General features: G+C 43.5%; 1 protein-coding gene across 6 annotated transcripts in view; it reads left to right on the plus strand.

Annotated features, from left to right (window-relative positions):
- Positions 1-17,808, plus strand: part of EGFR (epidermal growth factor receptor) — a 205,753-nt gene that overhangs the window by 142,050 nt on the left and 45,895 nt on the right. For 4 of the 6 annotated variants that reach the window (XM_036994949.2, XM_073239171.1, XM_073239170.1 and 1 more), the window contains 11 exons: positions 390-458; positions 1,214-1,332; positions 2,547-2,688; positions 4,205-4,321; positions 7,138-7,264; positions 7,372-7,445; positions 8,636-8,726; positions 9,755-9,954; positions 10,874-11,006; positions 12,716-12,806; positions 14,265-14,422. In XM_036994949.2, the coding sequence (XP_036850844.1) occupies positions 390-458; positions 1,214-1,332; positions 2,547-2,688; positions 4,205-4,321; positions 7,138-7,264; positions 7,372-7,445; positions 8,636-8,726; positions 9,755-9,954; positions 10,874-11,006; positions 12,716-12,806; positions 14,265-14,422 (1,321 nt within the window). Of the gene's footprint in view, positions 1-389; positions 459-1,213; positions 1,333-2,546; positions 2,689-4,204; positions 4,322-7,137; positions 7,265-7,371; positions 7,446-8,635; positions 8,727-9,754; positions 9,955-10,873; positions 11,007-12,715; positions 12,807-14,264; positions 14,423-16,426; positions 17,252-17,808 lie in introns of those variants that run through there. The other 2 variants (XM_017674914.3, XM_036994948.2) reach the window with 2 other exon arrangements.

Below are 17,808 nucleotides of genomic sequence, written 5' to 3' on the forward strand. Positions count from 1 at the left end.
TGAACCTAGCAAGAATAATGGTGCATACTGACCCCTTAACATTATTCTGGGAGATGCTGGGAAATTCTCCAAGCCTAAGCAATTCGAAATTTGGACCTTGAGTTCATTTAAGTCCCAATTTTTGTGGCCTGTGACAGGCCAGTAATCACTGTATGCCTCAGTTTCTGCAGCTGAAATGCAAATCAAAGCAATAAATGATTCATCTTTTTTTTCTTATGGATTCTTTTAAATAAATCATCCTATAGATCAACCAGCCAGAGAAAGAAACGTGAAAGCCGTCCCTCGTTTCTATGCCACTTTGCTCAGGAGCTTGGGAAGGGTGTCATCAGCTTCCTGTTATTCATGTGTTTTGCTGAGATAGGAATTTAACTACTACTATTATATTTTAGGCCAAAAGTGTGATCCAGGCTGCCCCAATGGAAGCTGCTGGGGTGCTGGGAAGGAGAATTGCCAGAAACGTAAGTCAGTAAGTGGGATCTCAGGTAAATGTGCCCCCTCCCAGCCCTCCAAAGACCCCAGAAATCATTCTTGGTTACAAAGCCAGATGTTAGCGGTCTTGTGCACATCTCACTGTGTGCAGTGGGTCCCCTGTGGACTGCCTTGGCCCTCCAGCCTGTTGTAAATGAGCGAGTCAGCTGCCGTACACAAGTCATTCTCTGAACAGTGTGTTTGGCAGAAGGCTCACCTGCGTCACCTGAGCCCCTCCACTTCTTTTCACTCCTTTTGCCCTTTGAGACTTATCTACATAGGAGCAGAAGCAACATTTTTCAGGAAGGTTTTTCAGCAGAATCTAGGAGCATGGATGGCTGAGGAGTCTGGGAACACATCAACTTCAAAGCTGACAGTTTATCCTTAAGTTTAATTCTGACGTGACTTACATTCTTTTCAGCGATACGTCCTGGCAGGCATTTTGCTTTCCGCATTACCCAAAACTCTATCTAGCAATGAATTATTTAGCAGGCCTAAAAGTCTAGACTTCATGTGGTCAGTTTTCCTAAGGGAGTAAAAATAGAGAAAGGAGAGGTGCACCCAAAAAGGTCATGATTTAATTGGCAGAATGTGAACATTTGGGAATTCTGACAAGCCACGGAATCACTCAGTCCACCCTTGGTTCACTTTTCCATCTGCTGTTTGCAGTGCTCTGAGGGTTCCCCAGGAACGACCCTCCCACTCTCCCAGCTTCAGCTCACAGGTGACCTTTTCTCCTTTTCAGTGACCAAGCTCATCTGTGCCCAGCAGTGTTCAGGGCGCTGCCGCGGCAAGTCCCCCAGCGATTGCTGTCACAACCAGTGTGCCGCAGGCTGCACAGGGCCCCGGGAGAGCGACTGCCTGGTGAGACCACGCCCCGTTGGGGAAGTGCTACTGAACGTTCATAGAGCGCAAGTGGGCGGTTGCCTTTTGTGCGGCAAAGCCTCTTTCCTGCCCTGCTTTACCACTTACTTTGGGACCATGGCCAAATTCCATGCCCTCTCTGTGCCTCAGGTTCTTCATCTGGCAGTGGCGCCGGGTGTCTGTTACGTGGTCTGAAGGACACAATGCATGCGACATCCATGACCAGGCCCTGGGACTGAATGAGCATAAATACTAAATGTGTTAACTTGTCACTTTTACTGTGGCCAGTAGCACTGTCGCCTCTTTCTATGTTCACTTGATCCTCATTACAAACCTGGGGAGTTGCAACTATAAGGCCCTTAAATAAAGAGGGATGTTAAGAGACCCATCCAGGGCCACTCAGATCTTGAGTGGCTGCACCAGGGCCACATTTGATTCTGGCCCAGTCCCTCTGCTGTTTCCACCATGGCTCAGACCCTCCCGCCTGTCCCCCGCAGAGACTTGTCCCTGCTGTTACAGAAAGTTCTCACAAGGCCTTCCTGCCCCAGCAGCCATGGGCATCCCAGGCAGGTGGCACCTTGATTGTGAGCACTTTGGAAGTCCTGGCGACACCCCACTGGCCGGTTTGAGCCTAGAGTCAGTGAGAACGCGACCAGACCTCAGGAACTCCAGCAGGGAGGCCCCCGCAGGTGGAAGCTGAGGACTCTGGCCTCAGGAGGGAGAGGCTGGGCCCGGCCACAAGGATTTTGGTCTGGTTGGTCTGAGCTGATTCCATGCGCAGCTAGGGGACAGATGGCATGCGATTTTGAAGTCACCGCTGTTTGTCCTGTTGCCCTTTGCTTGGCGCCCTTCCTCGTTATGGTTTCTGTACTTGGGGAGGGGATTGTACAATGTGTCCTCACATGTTCCTTAAGAAGGAAACCTAGTGTACATTGAGTTCACAAATGACTCCACAGTTACCCAGTGTGTGAACTCCTACATCAGTCTGCAAGTTAATAAAGAGATATATTTTGCTCTTTTCACAATCCATAAATCACCACAACTGGGACAGTGTATTTAAGAAAAGCCATTGTTCTTTCTGACTCTGTTGAAAGTACTTTGCCAGGCCTTTCTCCTGTACCTGAGTAGCTGTAGCCCGGGCTTTCTGCGTGGCATCAGAGCAGCACTGAGTGCCCCTGCCCCACTGACTGGCGCACATGGTCCTCCTATGACAGGTCTGCCGCAGGTTCCGTGATGAAGCCACGTGCAAGGACACCTGCCCACCGCTCATGCTGTACAACCCCACCACGTACCAGATGGACGTGAACCCAGAGGGAAAGTACAGCTTCGGTGCCACCTGTGTGAAGAAATGCCCCCGTGAGTTCATCCTCCCCTTCATCGGTCAGGCACCCATTCCCTCTTTTGTCTTGTCTCCCATGGGGACCCATGAGGCCCCTGGCTGGGGGGTCTCTGTGCCTGTGTTTGCCGCATTGTCAGGCAGGCAGCCATGGACCTGCAGACCTGGGTGAGCAGCAGTGGGGCCAGGCTGCTGCCACGGTAATAGGCAGGGGCTGCCACTCTGCTCCCCAGCATCTGTTCTCATGTCCACGGTGACCGGGATCCAAGGCCACCCGGAGCTGTGGTCCAGGGTATTCAGGTGTCCAGTGGGCACATGCTAGTGGCCGTGGGTCTGTTACACTGTTCAGCTCTCATATTACACAGGCATTGAAGAGACCTAAAGTGGGGAGTGTGTCAGAAGATCTGTGTTCTCTAGTGGTTAAAATTTAAGTGAAAGTGGTGCCTCTTAGGAGTACTGGGTGGAGAGATGATTCCTTGTTTGGTTTTGTTTTAATTGTTCAGGCTTGGATTTTGCAGATTTGAATTTATCTTCTACAGATGTCTACAGTGTTTGGGGAAATGATGATACAGATTATGTCCTAACAGAGAAAGCACAGAGTTGTCTAATTAAAGAGCTGTAGAAACCAACTTGATTTCTAGGGGAGATAAACTAAGAGAAAAAAATTTCTGGGAACACTCATGAAGGGGATACTTGCCCTGCCAGATTTGTGGACATGAAAACTTTGCAATTCTGTAAAGCAACAACATACACACACACATACAAGTAGAATAATAAGCTATTGTAAATGACTAAACTAAAGAAAAATTTGCCAGAATTATGACACATAGTCTTTGAGGCTTAGTAGGTAGTTTAAAATCCACAAGAAAACACTTAGAACTTTAGTGACCAAAAAGCAGACAATTCACAGAATAATCACAAATTTCCAGTAAAGATGTTGGCATATCTACCTAGGGAAGTCAAAACACAAACACATAAAGCTCATGTAAAATAATATTTGTGTTACTATTAGCACAAATAAGTTACTTCAAGGGTGAGGGAGACAGAGTGACTGAAGCTCAGCCAGATGCCAGCTCGGCCACCAGCACCCCCGGAAGGCGGCCGGTTGGGAGGACCTGGGGGTGAGAGCCGCCACAGAGCTGAATACAGCTCAGAGGAGGCCTTTGTTTGGTTCATATAGTTCAGTCGGTCTTCTAGCTTTAACCATAAGTCCTGAAGGCAGGGCCTACAGAAAAAAGGCTGCAAGGAGGTGTTTTAGACTTGGGGGCATGTGCTGTGTTTTCTCCCTGACATATCTGTTTCCTGCCTCTGATGAAATATCATTATTTCCCACATCATGATCTGGATGGAAAGCTATTAAAAACTCTTGAACTCAGTTCCATTCTGGTCTGCAGCCTTTCATTCTTTGTCCTTACAGTAACTAGAACCAGAGGTACGGGCCCCTGTCATTGGCCCCTTTGTAGGAGGACAGGAGAGGCTGTGAGAGCCACAGCAGCTGGCACTGCTGACACTGCCCTCATTCCTTTGTCCCCCCAGGTAACTACGTGGTGACAGACCATGGCTCCTGCGTCCGCGCCTGCAGTTCCGACAGCTACGAGGTGGAGGAGGAGGGTGTCCGCAAATGTAAAAAGTGTGAAGGGCCTTGTCGCAAAGGTAGGAAGCCTGCCCTGCATGGGACAAGGGTCGCTCTCTGTTCACAAAGCTGGGCCTTCACCCCCAGCCCCAGCCAGGCCCCCTCAGCAACACACTTAGAAGAAATCTGAGTAAATCTCTTCAGGCACGGAAGCTAGTTGCTGTCTACATGCTGCACCCTATTCTTGGAGTGTCCTCCAGGCCAGCTTATCTCTACTTTTCCTTTACTTTCTCTTGATTGTAAAAATTTTCAAACACCTAGAAACATTGCAGTGATACAATGAACACCAATATGCTCTTTGCATAAATTCACCAACTGTTAATGTTTTTACACATTGTTTTCACTCTCTGTGTTTGCTTTTATACATGTGTGCATGTGTGTATGCATATTTTTTTCTCAGCCTTGTGACAGACACAGATATTACAACACTCCACCCCTAATTTGTCAGCATGCTTTTCCTACAAACAGGGACATTCTCCTAAATAATGAAGGATAGTGTCACACTCAGGATGTTTAACACCAACTCAACACTATTTTCTAGTATTCAGTTTAATTCAAACTTACCCCTGTTGTTCCAAAGAGATATTTTTAGCTGCTTTTCAATCCAGAATCCTGTAAAGGCTTCAGACATCCATCTCCATTGTCTTCAGTGACCCAAGCTCTCTCTCGGCTCCCCTCCCCAGTGTTGTTCTCTTCCGGTGTGTGACCTGGGGTGGTGCAGAACCATGGCCAGGGGTTTTGCAGAGCATCCCTCAGCTGGTCATGTGGGCCGCCCCCTCGTGGTTGGACTCAGCAGCATCTGGGGCAGGAGCCCTGCATAGGCTGCGCTGCTTCCCTTGGGCACAATGCCATTTTATGCTGTTACTGATGATGGGTTAAGTAGTGTCTGTCAGATTTTTTGGTGGTTATAAAAGAGTGATTTCCTATTTTTATCATTTTGTCTATACTTCTTAGTTGGCATTCTTTTGACAAAATTTTTTTAATATCCGGGTGAGTCATAGAATCCTTTTTCATTGAAATTACTGTAATCCATTCCTGTCATTATCCATTCTGGTGCCCAGAAGGTCTCACACGTGACCGCAGAGCCTTTCCAGCGGCAACTGTCCCGCTGGCGCGTCCCATATCACAATCATATCTCCTGCTCAGAAGACACCTACACCTTTTGTACTTTAAACTCATTGTATCCTGAAGTTACTGCACATAAGTTTATGTAAATCTCCCTCATTCTACTGTGCAGCTGCCTAGCACCCTTTGTGGCTATACTTAATTTATTCAACCAATCTCCCTTTATATGGTCATTCAGATGGTTTCCACCATGTGCTGTGGGCAACAACACCTCAGTGAATAGTTGCTCACCTTGAATACCCACTTCTGATAGCCTGTTTTGCTATTATCCCCAATTCAGAGCCCTTCAGTTGCAGGGAGGGCCAGGAAAACAAAGGCATGACAAACACAGGTGTTGATCACCCACTTCTACAAGTCTGATAAGTCTAGGGCTGAATATATAATTTCGCTCTGAATTTAGGAATTAGGCACTGTGCCCCATCGCCCATCAAATACAAGCAGAAAGAACAAATACTGTCTCCCAGAACTTAACAGCAGGTCCCCAGGGGGCAGGTGTCTGCCTCAGGGCCTGTCCTGCTGAGGCCATCTGGAACCCTAAACAGGCCTGGCCACTGAATTCCACAACCCACAGGATATTACATGCCACACAGGAAAGTTTGAGTCAACTCAAACACAGACCTCCTTAGAGCAGTTCATCAGAAGGGAAAGGAGAGCAGCCCACGGGAGCCCCGAAGTCCAGCAGCAGCCGGCTGGGCTGGCAGCAGGAGGTTCCTTTGCAAGAAGCAAGCGGAGCACAGAGTGAAGTGGCGGCGCAGCAGGAAGTTCTGGGGGATGGGAGCATGGCACCTCAGCCTGGACAATCAGATTCTCAGTGCTTACACTTCAAAGTGAAGGTGAAATCTGGAAGGCAGGCACCAAACCTTGTGCTGTAAATTCCAGAGGGAGGACTACAACAGATAAAAGGGCTTTGGGGTGGAGATGGCATTTGAAGTGGAAATTTAGGAGTGGACATAAATTAATAAGTGGGCTCACAGTGTGGAGAAGGTCATTTGAGACTGATGTGGCAAAAGGACACAGATCAAAGCATTTGGATCAAGTAAACACACTGGAAGAAAAGCAATTTAACTATCTGACAAATTTTATTACAGCATTCCCTATGATACAATTAATATAAAACAACCATTAAAATTCATGTTTGTGAATAGTTTTAATGATATGAGAACTTGGAGGATAGCTGGAAGTATCCTATAGTGGAATTGCTGGTCATTTTGGTCCTTTTTATTCTGATTTCAACATTTTCTTAAATGAGCACATGTTAACCTTTTAACAAAAAAATAAATGCATATTGCTTCCTTAAGCTGCAACCCCAGTTAGGGCAATGAAAGGCACTGAACGCTTAGGGGAATACCCTGTAGAAAGCTGTGTGCAGATAGCCCTGATGGCGCAGGTGGATGGCATGTTGGGGGAGAAACAAGTAGCTGGAAGCAATTAGACTCAGGTCCAAGGGGCACATCGTGAGGAAGAGAACAGGAGTCCAGTGAGAGCAGGGACAGTGATGCTGTCTCCTCTAACCACTGTAACCCCAAACCCTGCCATGGTCCCTGGTACCTACAGGGCCTTCCATCCGTGTTTGCTGAATGAATGAGTGATGGCATGGTGGTGATAGTTCTCATGGCTGTAATTCTCTTTCTGCTCCCCTCTGCCTGTAGAACTCTAGCTATTCCTAATTTAGCCAATGTGAATTGAATAAACATCTCCTGTATCTTTACAGTTTGTAATGGAATAGGAATTGGTGAATTTAAAGACACACTTTCCATAAATGCTACAAATATTAAACACTTCAAAAATTGCACCTCAATCAGTGGAGATCTTCATATCCTGCCGGTGGCATTTAGGGGGTAAGTTTGGCAGTGTTCCCTATCAAGTTACTGGTGCAGAATTACAGCATGTGCTTTGTTTCCTCGCAGAGGTTGTTAACCAGCAATCATTTTGTCAATCATTCCAGGGACTCCTTCACACGTACTCCACCTCTGGATCCAAAGGAACTGGATATCCTAAAAACTGTGAAGGAGATCACAGGTGTGTGCTGCCCGCATGTCCCAGGAAACACAGTGGGAACAGTGGGTTGTAGAGAGCCTGGAGGCCTATTTCCTTCTCTTGGCATAAAGCATTTCTTCAGACATTCTACCACTAATGACTAATTATAGTTGACCCTTGAACAACATGAGTTTGAACTGCAGGGGTCTACTTATACATGCCTTTTTTTTCAATAAATATACTGGAAAATTTTTCAGAGATTGTGATAACTTAAAAAAACTCACAGATGAACTGCATAGCCTAAAAATAGTGAAAAAATTAAGAAAACTTTAGGTATGCTATGAATGTGTAAAATATATGTGGGTAGTAGTCTATTTTATCATTTACTACCATACAATCAACACTAAGCTGTTAGTAGTTAATTTGGGGGGAATCAGAAGTTATATATGGATTCTTAACTGCAAGGGTCAGTGCCCCTTACCCCCCTTAATTGTTCAAGGGCCAACTGTAGTTCTTTGATATTTTTCAACAATGCCCTTTCCCTGCAGATGAGGGGTGATTCTTGAAGGAAGACTCAGATCATTCTTGACTTAGTGCTAACATGTTTAATCTCCCCTCCCCCAACCCAGGCCAGCCGTTCTGATGGCGCAGTTGCGTTCCTGGGCACAGGGAGACAGAGGCGAATGGGTAGAGGGAGCAGCATGGCCCCTGGACCTCACAGACTTGTCTTTATGCCCACTTGGCCACCAGCAGGCCTTGGGTCTGTGATTGCCATCAGAGCTCCATTTCCTTATCCCTAAATAGGAAGTAATTAGGTCTAAATAGCAAGATTGTTTTGAGATCTGGAATTAAGTAAGGAAAATACATAAATCTCCATGTATGTAGTAACAGGTCATTGTATGTAATATATATACAGGGGTAGCTCTTGTCCAGAGCAGGGACCTGTTTGGGGTCATCAAATTGGAGCCCAGTAAGGCTACTGGGGCCACAGCACTGTGGGGACAGCCTGTTGGCAGCGAGAGTGGGGAGTCCATGGGAGCAGCAGGGTGCCTGCTGTAACACTGCCATGGCTGTGCCACACATCGTGTGCATACTCAGGGGACAAGATGAGAAGAACCAAATCAGACATTCACATTTCCTCACGTTACAGGCTCACAAGAATCATGTAATAATGTCTTATATAAACAAGAAACTTCTAAGTGGTGTGTCTGAGCCTTCCTTCTTCATTATAGGGTTCTTGCTAATTCAGGCCTGGCCAGAAAACAGGACTGACCTCCATGCATTTGAGAACCTAGAGGTCATACGTGGAAGAACAAAGCAACAGTAAGTTGACCCCAGCCAATGGCTGTAGATTCTTCTTTATTTTTTTATTTTGAAATGAGGCCTAACAGAAGTACTTGAAATTAAGCTGAAAGAAGTGTCACAAAGGTACTACAGAGAGTTGCCATAAGTCCGCCACCAGCTTCCCCTACTGTTAGCACCTTACTTAAGTATGGAGTGAGTGTCAAACGAGAAGTGAACCCTGGTACAGTGCTGCTGGCACAGTACTGCTCAGACCTCCCTGGTTTCCCATGAACACCTCTGCCGTCAGCGTGCCCAGCCCAGCGCCCCACACTGCATGGCTATTGTTTCCTCCATCCCTTCCAATCCATGACAGGTCATGTCTTTCCTTATCTTTCATGGCCTTGACACTTGGGAAAAATACTGGTCAGGCATTTTTCAGAACAGCCAAAGGGTTCTCCTGATTGACTGAGGTTATGTCTTTTTGGCAAGAACAGCACTGAGATGACATGTCCTTATAGCACATCATATCAGGGGAACCTGGGAGACTTTTTAATATTAAGTGGTTCAGGATTTCCACTTTTCCCACTCTGACAGTGAGATACTCACACATGTGCACACAAGCATCTTGCATGCGGTAGGAGTAATAATGAGTTTTGTAGTGAGAAAGTTTGCGAATCTTTTGGTCACACCTGCCTTGAAGCAGTCTGGCTCTGAGAAGTGTTGTCCACAACTGACCCTAAAAGGACACATAATACTGTGCAGTGTAAAAATCAGAATGCGGTGTACATAAAACACACATTGCTTTCCAAACCTGCCTTTGCCGCATGTCTCCTATACTGCCGTGCCACTAACCCAACCTCCAGAGGGGCCCCTCTATTCTTGTTTCCCGGAAATAATTTCTTTCGCCCAAGGTCCGTACAGAGATAACAGATTTAGGTCCCTTTTCTTGGGTGACTGGTGTGTGGCACTCTGAGGTGATCTAGAAAAAAAAAAAAAAAAGGTTTCAGTGGTGTAATATTTTCATTTCATAATTTTTCACAATGCTATTTTTCTTCTCCCTAATTTAGTGGCCAGTTTTCTCTCGCAGTTGTCGGCCTGGACATAAAGTCCTTGGGATTACGTTCCCTCAAGGAGATAAGTGATGGCGATGTGATAATTTCAGGAAATCAAAACTTGTGCTATGCAAATACAATACACTGGAAAAAATTGTTTGGGACATCAAGTCAGAAAACCAAAATTATAAACAACAAAGGTGAAAAAGACTGCAGTAAGTCATCACTTGGGTTTGATTGTGGAGATGGGTCCAATGGATCATTTATTTTGATTTTCAATATTGAAGGCCATTCTCAAACATTTAAATTACTTTTCCATTCCTGAAGAAACAGATTAAAGGAAATCTGTATATACCTAATTGTGACATTGTCATGCAAAGGTCATAGAATTATTTCCAGATCATTCTCATTTCATAGGATGAATTTACCTTGAGGTTTAAGCTAGCAATTGTTGTAATTTACAAAACTAAATTTAGTATTAATTATTTTACAGTTTAGCCATAGCTTCCTTCCTGCTCATTTCAGCCTCTAATGACTATAGCTAGACACACACACACACACGCACTCACACACACACACACACACACACACACGGGACAAACATCTCCTATCCTGTTCTTAGAACCACGGCAGCTGGCAGCCGGGGTGTGTGGCTATTGCCTTGTACTGAGGCCTTGGCATTGGTAGAAGCAGATCTAAGTTTAGATCCTGGCTTTGGCCCTTTCTAGCATTGAGACCTTGGTCAGTATACTTAGTAGCTCTAGGCTTGGCTTCCTCATCCATGAAGTGGAGACAATAATAACTCCCACTGCTACTGAGATAATTAAATGAAATTCTGTATGTCAAGCTCTTGGCATGGTAGCTAGCACATGGAAGCAGCCTCACCCCTTCCCTGTTGTTACCACAGGCTGTGCCCGGGCCTAGTCCAGGTGCCCACGGCACCCAGTAGGGAAAGGGGGACTTGCAGTCAGCCTCTGAGGGCCCACGTTGTGTCACAGCATCTTTCTAGGGCCCCCAGCTGGTCTGTGCAGCTCGAGATCACAGAGAACCCAGCACCTCCTTTACAGGTGCCTCAGTGGGCCCCTCTGGCCCCTGTCCCTCACTGACCCTGTCTGTGGCTCACTCTCTTCCCAGAGGCTATAGGCCACATCTGTAACTCATTATGCTCATCAGAGGGCTGCTGGGGCCCGGAGCCTAAGGACTGTGTGTCCTGCCGAAACGTCAGCCGCGGCAGGGAATGTGTGGAGAAGTGCAACGTTCTGGAGGGGTAAGAGGTTTTTAACCCCTTTGTTTTGATAATAACTAGACTTAACAATTGTTTCTGTAGAGTTTATAGTTACTCTGTTTGATTCTTGTCTTTTCCTTTTTCCCCTATTCCCTTTTTTTTTTGTTGTTGTTGGCAACTGTTAATCACAAAAGAAAATGAACAAAATTTTTCATTACTTAATCTAATCCATTTGGTCTCTCTTTCAGAAATATCTTATATTTTTCTAAGCTATTCAAAGCTCCCAAGACAGTCTTAAGTGGTTCCTGTGGCCAAGACTATGGCCATTTGGTCTTTCTCTGTATTCTTCCTGATGTGTCAAAATATGTTAACGCAAATTACATTTTCTGGTTAATTTTTGTTTTATGTCCAGGAAATATTGAACAATGTGAATAACTTTAAATATAACCACACACAATGAAGTAAGCAATCATATAACATTTGTTTAATTTATTTGCAATCAGTAAAAAGTCCAATCTATTGATTCCATGGGAATCTTGATATTGATGTAAGGCTTTGAATGACCACAAGTAACTACTAAAAATAAATAGGAAAGTAAAATGGAAGGATAGAAAGAGGCAGAGACAATTTTTTTTTAACTTAAAGAAGAGTAGAAATTTCATGATGGAGAAGAGCCTTAGGAATTATGGATGACTGTCAGAAATCCTTCTTGTCTCACTGTCAGGGCTTGGGCTATAATTTAGATCAGGAAATGATCAGCAGCAGGCGAGAAGACCAAGTTCAGTTCCCTTTAGCTGATAAGCTCAGGGACCTGACAGCAATTTGCATAATCAATAATGCCATTTCAACAAGAAGTCTGGTGCAGTCCTTACTGTTACAAATAGGCACGTATCTCAAGTTTTCAGCTTTCACATCTGCTTAAAGAGACAGGGTGATCAAAATAACCATGTCGGACATCCCAGTCCTTTCCATTCGAACCCTGGCTTCCAGTGGCACCTGCTCCCTTTGCAAGACTGGCTCCTTCAGCAGGTGTGGTAACCCAGGGAGTGTGGAATAAAACAGTTCAATGGATTTGGTTTAATTGATGTCATTTGCCTGAAAGAGAGTACTTAGGGAACACGATGTTGGATGTAAACACTCCTCGTACACTGCCTGGAGCAAAGACCTGTAGTTAATTACCAGGCAGATTTCAGTCTTAACATCTATCACAACTGTTTTGTCATTTCAGTCAAACATCAGCTTCTTGCTTAACACTAATCTATGCATCTTTAAGGAATGATGAAAATATTACAAGCAAAACTTTTCACACCTGTGTTCCATACTTACTGTTTTTATTAATAACCATTGAACAAGTTTTAATATCTCTCCATCCTTTACTGTGCTTAGTCTGCAATTACCATTTCTTTCCAGCTGAATTTAAGTATCCGTGACTCTGATATTGTGGGGGTGCCTCTTAAGGACAATTCTTTTTCATTTGTTGGCTTACCTGTGCCTGTAGGGAAGATGTTTTGATTATAAAAGAGGCTTGTGTGTTTATTCAGAGAGATGACCAAGGATTCAGTTAATAGAATCAGTTTATTATATTACAGTATAGTCCTAGAATCCTGACTACCTGATGTTCACCTAAAATTGTTTTGCATTTCTGAGAGAGGTGATTTGTGTCACCTGAAATTTCAGACTGACTCAGACAGCGTTTTGAAGAAGGGCCTCTAAAGGTGGCACTGATGAGTTCCTTTTCTTCCTTCTGTCAGTGAGCCGAGGGAGTTTGTGGAGAATTCCCAGTGCATACAGTGCCATCCAGAATGCCTGCCCCAGACCATGAATATAACCTGCACGGGACACGTAAGGAGCACATTTGATGTTATTTATACACACGTTACAGGGCCAAGCCTTCCCAGTAGCAGAACCACAACAGCGACCCCACAACGTGGCCCTGTAGCTTCTAAGGACAGCCGGCCAAGCCCACTTCCCAGAGCAGGGGCCGTGCCACCTCACGGCTGGGCGGGAGGGGCTGTGACTGGAGACGTCATCATGCGACCCACCTGGCAAGCACGTTCACCTTTTCTTTCCAACATTCACCAAACACATTTAATGATAACTGCTTGCTCACTGTGAAACAGGGAAGCCCGTGATGGACTAGGCATACTGTCAAGTTTTCACTGTTTCTGACATTTGTCATCATTGCTGTATCATTTTAATCAAACATCATCAAATTCTTATTTAACTTCAGTTTATAATTATTTGAATAATTTTTAAAGGAACACCTAGCAAAACTTTTCAAAACCCAGTCATGTATCTTCACATTCAGTAACCATCATTTGGAGGGTGTAAGTGAGAATTCAGGTCCCTCTCAACATCAGTATCCTAATGTAATTAATTCTCAGGATTATTTATATAAGGAGCTGTGTTTGGATTTGAGCTTCAACAGCCATATCCAAATCTGTAACTGAAAATGTTTTTCAGAAGTTTTCTGTGAATCAGGCAAGACACAGTGAGACTGGTTTTCAGCACAGGGTGCCAGCGTGGCTGTTTACAAAGCAAAACCTTGGCTTATAGATTTGCATGGGTGTTGGCCTAAGTGTTCATCATTGAAATTAATTAATTGGGGATACTGGCTTAGTCATTTGGTTGTTCTGGCTCTGGGAACACTCAGTCTCTGAGTGGACAGACCTGAGACATCAGAGAGCTTGGCCAACAGGCAAACCCTTCCCCACCTGTTCCATTTCAGTCCCTTCATGAAGTGTTGGGCCACCCAAGCATCCCAATGCTTCCATTTATGTGAGTTCTGCAAGGGCACTCCAAGTCTGACTGACAAGATCAAATTTAACATAGTTAATTATGCAGCCATTAGTGCACATAACACCTTCTTGTCCTGGAGAAGCATGGATGTGAGTTTACTTAAATTTGCTTCAGCAAGGCTGGCTTCCCAGAGAGCCTCCTCTTAATTTCAGTGTGATGCACAAGAAAGTTAATCTGACCAATAGGGATATAAATATACATGTAGGCCAATAAGATTGTTTTGACAAGGAAAAATGCCCACAACATATTAAGTAGGATGTGATAAAGTATAGAGTACTCTTTTTATGTTCTTATATACTATATGCATTTAAAATCAGGAGGACTTTATGGTAAGCTGGTAACAGTCATATCATGAAGCACAATCACAGACAAACTGCTTTGTACTTTAAAAACTTCTATTATTATTTGGCTTTTTTCATAGTAAGTATTTCAAGTAAAAAGTTACTTTCATTTTGAAAAAGAAAGAGACATCCATAAGCATATTTCTCCACCTCGGTGCAGGGACCAGACAGCTGTGTAAAGTGTGCCCACTACATCGATGGCCCACACTGCGTCAAGACCTGCCCCGCTGGAGTCATGGGGGAAAACAATACCCTGGTCTGGAAGTTTGCGGATGCCAATCACGTGTGCCGTCTGTGCCATTCAAACTGTACCTACGGGTGAGTGGAGGCTCTGGCCCTAGAAAAGAAAGTACAGAGGAACATGTTTCCTGTCTTGCAAATTCAGAGATTGAAAATGTCTCCATAATTTCCAGGCAATAAATTACAAAAGTTTGTATTCTAGCCAGTTATTTACAGCGTTTTGGCCTCATTGGCCATGGCAGCAGCAGTGACAAGCTCAGGGGCAGATCCAGGGGCTGGCGGGAATGCCTCTCAGCCTCTCATGAGGTTTATCATGCCAGGACTCTGTGCTGCAATACCATGTCCAAACAAGAAAGAGTAAGTGGCTGGTGGAATGAGAGCACAGGTTTAAGAACACTAATCATCACCACTGTCAGAATCAGAATCCCCACCAAAGGTTTCTACACATCTGTCCAGATGACAGGGATTCGTATGGGAATCTTTAGTTGTTGTTTTGCAATCAATAGATCACATTGCCTGGAATGTTGCTTAAAAACACTTTTTATTTCAGCTAGTTGATTGCCAAGCTGTGTTACTACATAATTTAAACTACATTGATGGCAATTAGCAGAAGCCCTTGAGTGTATGTACCTTACTTTCTGAAATGGTACATGTGAAGTCAAACTGGCCCCTCCCAGCAGTCAGGAGAAGTTGAGTTGTCGTCTGTGTTACCTCACCTTTCCTTGTATCTCATAGTCCTCCACCTTATTTGGAACTGATACTCTCTTCTCTGGATCCATCTCTTAGTAGCCCTGTAGCTTTGGACAAGTTTAACTTCTCACTTTCCTCATCTGTAAATTAGGTTAATAATCCTGCATAACTCACAGGATTTTTGTGATCTTAATGTGTGCAATATACTGAGAATAGTGTCTGGAATGTCAGCATCTAATCAGTGATTGCACCAATGGTGGTGGTGCGATCAGTGATGATGGTTGGGGGTTGCTGCTGGTGACAGAGGTGGGGGGCCAGTGATAATAGTGGGGGGGTGATGATGGAGGTAGGGGGGATGGTGATGATCGGGGTGCTGGTGATGATGGTGAGGGAGCTGGTGGTGATGGTGGGGGTGCTGGTGGTGATGGTGGTAGTGGAGCCTGTGATGATGGTGATGGTGGGAGCTGGTGACGCGGCGGCTGTAACAACAATGGTGACAATGTCCATACCAGTGCTCGTGGTAGTAATCGTAGTGATTATGATTCTGACAGTGGTAATGATTAGTGTTCTTAAAGGATATAGAACCTTCCAACCTGGCTTTCAAAAACTCAAGTCTTGAAAATTTTTCCGAGCATGGCCTCAGTTTACCAAAATGTATTTCAATTGCATTTCTATGATAGAACCTGGGGCTGCAGACAAGTGGCCTGGATTCTGGAGTGATGAATACCCTGGTCACCTTCCTGAGTGTCAGTGGGGCTGAATGCAAAAGGGCTCCATCATCCTGTGACCCCTTGGCTCAGAAGTCTCCAACCTTGGTGACTGAAAAATAAATCCCCAGCTAACATGCAACAAGTTTGGAGGTTCTCTGTAGTTTGCAAATGACTGGCTTCTCCCTCTAATCTGGGTCTATTCCATTGGTTTGTTCCAAATGATCTGGCAATATTTGCCAAGTTTAACACCAAAAGGAACAAAAACATAAAAAACTAAAGCCAATAAATTAATTTGGGTAGGGCTGACATCTTTACAGTATTTTGTATTTCCATTCAGGAAATAATATATTTCTCCATGCATTTAAATTTTTGCTATTTCAGAAAAATCTTATAATTTTCTTCATTCATCCCCTAAGTACTTCACATTTATTTTTGCTATTGTGAAATGGATCTTTTTTCTAGGATATCTGCTTATTTATTATTACTCATATATAAAATAGCTTTAATTTTTTTTGTGAGAGGCATGCATAGGGGCTTGGAGGAGAAAGGGTCCAGAAAGTCCTTGGAAAGTTGGAATCTTCAATAAATTTACATTGTATAAGAAACAGTTATCTTGTATTGATAGTCTTTACTGGACTTCCTTTGCAATTAGAATTTTAGTTCATAACCTTGGATTTTCCAGGAAACTGATCATATCTTCTTCAATAATGGCATCTTCGTCTCTCTTCCACAAGTTTCAGATTGTATTAAAAGGACCATAATTTCCAGAATAATATCAAATCCCATGGCAGTGGACATCAACATTTTATATCTGATACTGATGGAAATGACTGTAATGAATCACCATAGAGAACAATATTTGCTGTTAATTTGAGTTACTTATCTTGTTAAGGAAATAATCATCTATTCCTAGTTTTTAACTATTTTTAAAAATATGAAATGGATTTTTAATTTTACCAGTACGTTCTTATAACAATTTAAGATTTTTCGTATTTTTCCCTTTGGGTATGTCAACATGCTGGTTATATTGGCCAATTTTAAACTCTACAAAGCTTGGTATATAAACTATACTTTGCTAGTTTTTCACTTAATCTATTTTTTCTGTATTTCCAAAAAATAAGCAATTTTGGCAGAAATTCTCTAAAGCAGAATCATGTTAGCTGTGTAAAATAAATGTATCTTTCCTCCTTTTTCTCTTTTGGAAATAAATGTGTATGTATATTATGTTTGTAACTGTGAGCATATGTCCTTGGGCTTGGAGGAGAAGGGGTCCAGAAAGTCCTTGGGAAGTTGGAATCTTCAATAAATTTACATTATATAAGAAACAGTTTGCCAAATACAGAAAGAGGGAATTTACTCCAGATTTAAATAAATCTACTTTTTTCCAGGTAATAAATCTTCATTGTCTGGTTTCAGTCTCCCACTATAATTATATTTGGCTCCAGTGCCCCACTAAAATTGTATTTTCTTCTATAATTTCTGTCTCTTTTCCCATTTATTTCAAATGAAATCCTGAAGCTATGTATTTGATATGTAAGTTTTAATATTTATATTTCATATGTTTGATTACTTATTCTGAGCCTTTTGGTTGGTAGACAAATATATGGTTCTATGTGATCTTCTTATTATTTGTATCTTCTCCCAAAACCATTAATTACAGGAATTATGATAGAAATGGGTGTAATTGTTAAGATATGAAGAAATATTGATGGGAGTAAGGAAAAATCAGAAAACATTTACTTCATTGTGTACTGTAATCTGCACATGATCAAATACATCCTTTTACTGATTTCTCCAAGTGGTGTATGGCTTTCCCCATTTGTACTGCTAAAGGAACACTTAAGAAGTTTCAGTAACCTCCACGACTCATTAGCCAGTTAGTGACAGAGCCCAGAGCACTTATTCCAAAAGCCGTGCCCTCCCCGTGATAGCAACCCGGGTGCCTGAGGAAGTGGAAAGGAGACCTGAGGCAAGTCCATCACTTGGAGCCACATTCTCGTAGTAAGAGATGAGGGGAAGTTTCTTTGAAATCTCTACCCCAATGAATTAACATAAATAATGTGA

The sequence above is a fragment of the Manis javanica genome, chromosome 6, assembly GCF_040802235.1.
Source record: "Manis javanica isolate MJ-LG chromosome 6, MJ_LKY, whole genome shotgun sequence".
Lineage (NCBI taxonomy): Eukaryota > Metazoa > Chordata > Mammalia > Pholidota > Manidae > Manis > Manis javanica.